Source organism: Thalia democratica, chromosome 4 (genome assembly GCF_965202585.1).
Source record: "Thalia democratica chromosome 4, ktThaDemo2.hap1.1, whole genome shotgun sequence".
Classification (NCBI taxonomy): domain Eukaryota; kingdom Metazoa; phylum Chordata; class Thaliacea; order Salpida; family Salpidae; genus Thalia; species Thalia democratica.
In genome coordinates this window covers 50,521,402-50,527,796 of record NC_139168.1, presented here as the reverse complement: position 1 = coordinate 50,527,796, position 6,395 = coordinate 50,521,402, and the positions used below count along the sequence as shown (strand labels likewise).

Genomic DNA, 6,395 nt, shown 5'->3' with positions numbered 1-6,395 from the left:
AAATTATAAAAACAGCAGTTATTTAACTTAAAAAAGTTATATGTTTATTAAAAGATGAAGTTGAAGTTTTCAATTAAAGTTAATAGCCTATTTGTCTAACCATTGATTGCCAATTTTTAAAGCAAAAAGAAAATCAATTTGCTATGAAATATTTACATGAAACACAATAATTTAAAATTTTACAACACTTTTTGAAACTGTATTGTTTTAAAACTTTAATATTAAGTTTGTGTACATTAATTTTAATAAAATAGTATACTTTAAGCAGAACAGAAAAAAACCCAGTTTTTAAAAGACAAAACCCCGCTCTAAACAATTAAATAAAAATTTTGCTTTAACTGTTTAGTTGCGAAAATAGTCAATGGCCACTTGCCAGCCCACAGTGAGGTGGTTACTAATTTATGAAATAGTATATAAAACTTATGTATATTTGTAATGCTATAAAATTATTTATAAAGTTGGAATTCAACATTCAATACTTTGAAAAATAGTAAAAAACAACAAGCAAGTCTAAATAACTTATGTTAAGTTTCTGGTTAAAAATTTTAATTATACAATCTAAGCTTTCTTTATATTTTTTAGGGATGGCACAAGCTCAAGAAAGCAAGTTTAAACATTACCCTGCTTTAAACTAAATTACAGTTTTGAAGCAACGCAAATTAGCTTTATCAACAAGAAAGCAATTGACCATTGTTGTCTTAAAAAAACTTGACTTTAATATCTATTAATTTACTTTTTGTTAAAGCTATCTTAGAAGTATTTTTGGTTCCAAAATATGTTTTTTTTTTCCACTGAATTGGAGTTTAACTTGTAAAGCAGGACCTCTTTTTAATATAATTTATTTTGCATAGTTTTACTCTGCTCAATTTTAGTGTAAAAATAAAGTATTTTTTTAAAATATACACATTAATAAGCTCTCTAAATACCTAAGAAACTTGTTTTCAATCTAAAAATTTTTTAAGACATGCCCATACAAAATCTTAACAACAATCAAATTTTTGATCGTTTTTGTTTTTTCTCTGGTCACTAATAAAAAGTTATGCATTATCAACAAAACAGGAACGGGTCAAAATTGCACGAGGTTATTAAGTTGCACAAGGGAACTAAACTACACAAAGACTAAATTGCACAAGTGCACAAAGTTTCACAAATATACTTTTGCACAAAGACAAATTTGCACGAGAGTAAAAAAAACAGAAACAAAAATATAAAAAAAAACAAAAAGAAAATTAAAAGTTACTAACCAAGGGTAAGGGTTAGAGATAACAGTGATAGTAAAAAAAAAATAAAAAATAAAAAAATGTAAAAAAGATAAATAATAATAAATAAATAAATCAAAAAAAGTTACCAACTAAGAGTAAAGGTTAGGGGAAACAGTGATAATAAACTAAAAAAAAAATAATTCAACCTGTGCAAAAGTGTCTTCGTGCAAAAGTATCTTAGTGCAATTCTGTGCCCTCGTGCAATTTTGTCCCCTTGTGCAACTTTGACAGCTACCCCAACAAAACTATGTTATACTAGTTTTAAAAAAAAGTGGGTTTCCTTAGACTCATGTTTTGTTATTGGTACATATTTCTATAAATAGTACTAAACAGTTTTCAAAACTCATCAACTTAATCATAATTAAAATATATTTATATAACTTTAGTAAAGTTAATTTTTAAATTTATTGACAAACAATTTTATTCAAATGTTTAAATTAAATAGATTAATTCAAATTGATAATTTTAAGTTGAAAATGACAACAATGAATGTTGTTCTTGCTGCAAAAAACTATGTAACAAAAATGATTGATGAAAGTGGACCTGGTATGAAAGCATTTATAATGGACTCAGAAACAATTAGCATTGTTAGTTTGGTGTTTTCTCAGTCTGAAATACTGCAAAAGGAAGTTTATTTGTTTGAAAATATCGAGTCTCTGAATAAGGATGCTGTGAAACAAGTAAAAGCATTAGTGTTTGTCAGACCGACTGCAGCCAACATAAGAATAATAAGTAATGAACTCAAGTTTCCTAGGTTTGGTAAGTACTACTTGTACTTTAGCAACACTATTGGTAAAAGTGACATTAAGCTTTTAGCTGAATCAGACCAGCAAGAATGTGTATGTGATATACAGGAACTTTTTGCTGACTTCTATCCTTTTGATTGCCACCATTTTACACAAAACATATGGAATTGTGCAATAAATCTTAAATGGAACTCCACTCACCTGCAAAGATGTATCCAGGGTCTTATGGCTGTTTGTCTTTCAGTTAAGAAACACCCAGTGATTAGGTATATTTTTTTAATTTACAAAAAATAAATTATTTATAATACTTTTTCTCAAAAGTTTACTAATACATCAAAAATATATAAAACTAATCTTAGATTTGTACATTTATTTAAACTAAGATTAATTTATGTAGAAAAACATAACTTATTTTATAATTTAAAAAAAATTCTATCTATTTTTTGTATTGTATATTTTATAAGATACAGTAAAACTATATTACTGTAAAAAAAAGACTTATCTTAACTACTATTACTGAAATTTAAAGTTGAAAATGATATTTAATATTGGTAAAAATAACATATATAATTTTATGATTTTGATTAAAAATACATTTTAAGTTTTATATTTATTAAATATATATAGGAATATCATTTAGTCCAAAAAAATTTTTTTAGAATAAAAAGCGTCTTTTTGAAAGTGTTTGAAATTTTATTTATTTTAAAAACTTAAAAAGTAACATTATAGTATTTTTTCAATATTTTTATCTATATACTATTTAAGACATTTTTTTACCCTAAATAAATGTTTTACCTAAATAAAACAAAATAACTTTTTTTTTTTCTAAAACCTTGAAGAATTTAGAAAATCTGGAAAAAAATTCAAAAAATTTATGGCAGCCTTGTATCAATTTTCTTTTAATTAAAATTTAACTACTTAACATGTAAAAGTTGTTTAAAATCCCAGTTTTTTCCAGATTTTTTAGTGATTTTTATTTAAAGCATGAAATTTATATGAATGAAATTTGTTTTTATTTGGTGTAGTAAAGAATTTTTACAAACTGTCTAAAATATTGTGGTATAAAATTAGATACAAAATATGCACTTGAAAAAATATTTTCACTTTTTGTTGAAATTTTATGTATACTTTGTATAACACTTGACTTAAGCCACAATACAAGTATGGCCATTTGACCTTGAGTCCTGGATTAACCTGGAATTTAAAAATTTTCATTGTATATATTAAAATTAATACAACACTATGGTTATTTGTAAAACATTAGTTTCACTATATTGTCAGAACAGATCCTCAGTCAGTTTTTTAAGCATATTAAAATAATGAAATGTAGCCTAAGTCAAAGTATACATTAAATAAAATTTTAAGCATTGTTATGCATTGTCAAGCATTGTTATATAAATATTTATTGTATACATTATTTTTTTAAACATTACAACATTATTATTAAAACCACATTTGAAGTAGTAATGCATTATATATTTAATATTTTTGTATAATTTTGAACTTTTTTTTACCTTAAAATAACATTTAATCTAAAAATTGCCAAGAAAACTTGTACTGTCAAAAACCAGGAAGAAGTTTGTAAAAAAAAAATGGGCACCCTGATAAGACTCAAGTAAATTAAAAAAAATTACAGCAACTAGCAGGGTTTTCTAACAGATAGTTATTACAATAAAAAAAATAAAATCCTTGATAATAAAGCACAGTATTTTAAAATTATTTTGTCTCGAAAATTTCAGAGAAACTATTAGCCAAATTTACTCTAATTAGATTAAAGTTACACAATAACAGTATTGTATTTATTAAATAAACTATGTTAATAATTTAGTTATGTCTGAGAAGAAGTGCTATTTGATATTTAATCTCATACCTTGTTTGCTTATAAACATTCTCATCAAATTAACAGGGTTGCAAAAATACCTGGAATCCTAGAAAAATCTCAAATTTGATAATTTTGGCTAAAAAAACCTGAAATTTTGAACAAAAATCACTACAAACCTTTGTTTTATTAATCTAAAATTGTGATTTTTTAATATTTTAAAATTATTCCAACATTCAAAGTCTTTTAAACTATAAAAGGAACGTTTCCTGAAAGTTTGAGGTCTCTAGCTAAAAAAATGAAGGAGAAGATAGATTTTTAGTGATTTTTTCAGTTTCCAAGAAAATTGACCCCTAAAAATTTGCGGTCCATATGTTTGTATTGGGAACTTTTTATAAATACTACAAAATCTCAAAAGTTAAATAAGATTTAGATTCTATTAAAAATAACTTGTTGTTTGTTCTTTAAGCTTTCATATAAGATCCAATGTTATTTTAGTAAAAAAAAAATGGCAGACCCCCCTATGCCCTTTAATATATCTAATAGAAAAGAAATTATAACTGTTATTGATTTTCTTAAAAGTTGTATGAACTGATAAATTTCTAATAAACTAATTTTTTGCAATAGTAGAAGTTTAAACTAGCCAAATAGTTATAAAAACTGTTGAATAAAATAAAATTTGTCACTTGTTTCTAAAAAGTTACTATGATCCTGTAGAAAGTTTATATATTTTTCTTCTACCTATTCCTAGAACTTTAGAAAAACTTGAAGTAAATTTTAAAATTCACACTTTTATAAAATTTGTTTATACTTGATATCTTTATATGATAATTTTAATATTTGTTATTTTTATTTAGGTATAGTTCAGTGTCTCCAATGTGCAAGAGGTTAGCTGAAGGTTTGAGCCATCAAATTAATAGGGAGACAAATTTGTTTGACTTCAATTCATCTCTTCAGCTTTTTATTGTTGACAGAAGAAGCGATCCAATTACTCCATTGTTAAACCAATGGACTTATGAGGCAATGACCCATGAGTTATTTGGTATTCACAATCAGAGAGTTAATCTCGGAAAGATGAACCCAAATGTTTCAAAAGAACTCAGTGAAATCGTTCTCTCACCATTGCAAGATCATTTCTACAGGGATAATCTTTCAAAAACTTTTGGTGAGATAGGGGTGAGCATCAAGATGCTGATGGAAGAGTTTCAAGCAAAAAGCAAGAGCCAACAGCAAGTTCAGTCATTAGATGACATGAAGAGATTTGTTGAAAATTATCCCCAGTTTAAAAAAATGTCAGGAACTGTGTCAAAACATGTGACTCTTGTCAGTGAGCTTTCCAGAGTTCAAGCCGAACAAAATTTGTTGGAAATATCTGAACTAGAACAAGATATTGTTTGTGGGAATAACCAGTCTGACGTTTTGCAAAGAATAAAAAACTTAGTAAATAGTAAAACTGTAAGCTCAAAAGAAGCACTCCGATTAACAGCTTTGTACTCGCTTAGGTACAAAACAAGTAATGCAATTAACAGCTTAGTTGATAGGACTAACCCAAAAGATGGAAAAGAAATTATTGAAGCTTTAAAAAACTACAATCTTGCTACAATGTCCACAGCAGATTCAACTAATTTAAAATCGCTCACTAAACGCTTCATTAAAGATTTGCAGGGTGTCCAAGATATTCAAAACGTCTATACACAGCATAAACCAAATATGCTAAAAGATTTGATAGATCAAATTAGTACGGGAAGACTAAAAGAAGAGCAATATCCTTTAGTCAAGGGAAAAAATGCTGTAAATTCAAGCTGTATAAAAGATTACATTATTTTCATTGTAGGTGGGTCAACTTACGAAGAAATAGCTTATGTTGACCAATTTAATTCCTGTAACTCTCATATTACCTTTGTTTTAGGAGGGACCTGTGTTCACAACAGCAAAACTTTTATTGAGGAAGTATTGCATGCTTGTTTTAATAGGTAACTTTTTATATATACTGGTATTTTTATTATTGTTATTTTCATATAGGTGCAATAAGTTTTTTAATTCATTTAATAGTATGGCTTTTTACAAATCTAAGTATCTGTATTTTAAAAATTGGTAATCTTACTAAAAATAATCTTAAAGTTAAAAACAACTATTTTGTGCATTTATACATATTTTAATATTTGAAATATTTTAAAATGTTTTATTACATGTGTTGATAGTTTTTGTATAGATATAACAATGTCATTTATAAATGAAAAGTTTAAAACCTTAAGTTTGATGCTTTATTACTTGATAAAATAATTTTCTAAAGTTGTGTTGATATAAGTAAAATAAAAGCGAATATATTTAGTTAAGTCTTCATTTTAATGCCAATTCTAAACTGTGATTAGTTTTTCTTGCTCAATTATGGTTGTTTCTATATTTTAATTACAGTTATAAAAGTCAAAGTTTTAAATATAAACTACTTAATTGTATAAGTAAGTATAACAAATACTTCTTGCTTTATAATCAAGAACTTTTAATAAAACCTAATTAAAAAAAGTATTTTGTAATTAATTTTAAATATAAATACAGGGTTGCCACTTA

At 25.6% G+C, this 6,395-nt stretch overlaps 1 protein-coding gene across 1 annotated transcript; it reads left to right on the top strand.

The window, feature by feature from the left end:
• Positions 1-1,712: 1,712 nt before the first annotated feature.
• Positions 1,713-5,965, top strand: LOC145834408 (vacuolar protein sorting-associated protein 45-like). Its single transcript, XM_082941832.1, has 2 exons — positions 1,713-2,274; positions 4,685-5,965. Exons 1-2 carry the CDS (start codon positions 1,739-1,741, stop codon positions 5,802-5,804), a joined length of 1,656 nt encoding a protein of 551 aa, XP_082797958.1. The 5' UTR covers positions 1,713-1,738; the 3' UTR covers positions 5,805-5,965.
• Positions 5,966-6,395: the final 430 nt, after the last annotated feature.

What these genes read in the sequence shown, in the direction of transcription:
- LOC145834408 (XM_082941832.1), top strand. Translation starts at nt 1,739, where the DNA reads ATGACAACAATGAATGTTGTTCTTGCTGCAAAAAACTATGTAACAAAA. An exon ending in AAGAAACACCCAGTGATTAG is followed by an intron (nt 2,275 to 4,684) that starts GTATATTTTTTT and finishes ATTTTTATTTAG; the next exon opens with GTATAGTTCAGTGTCTCCAA.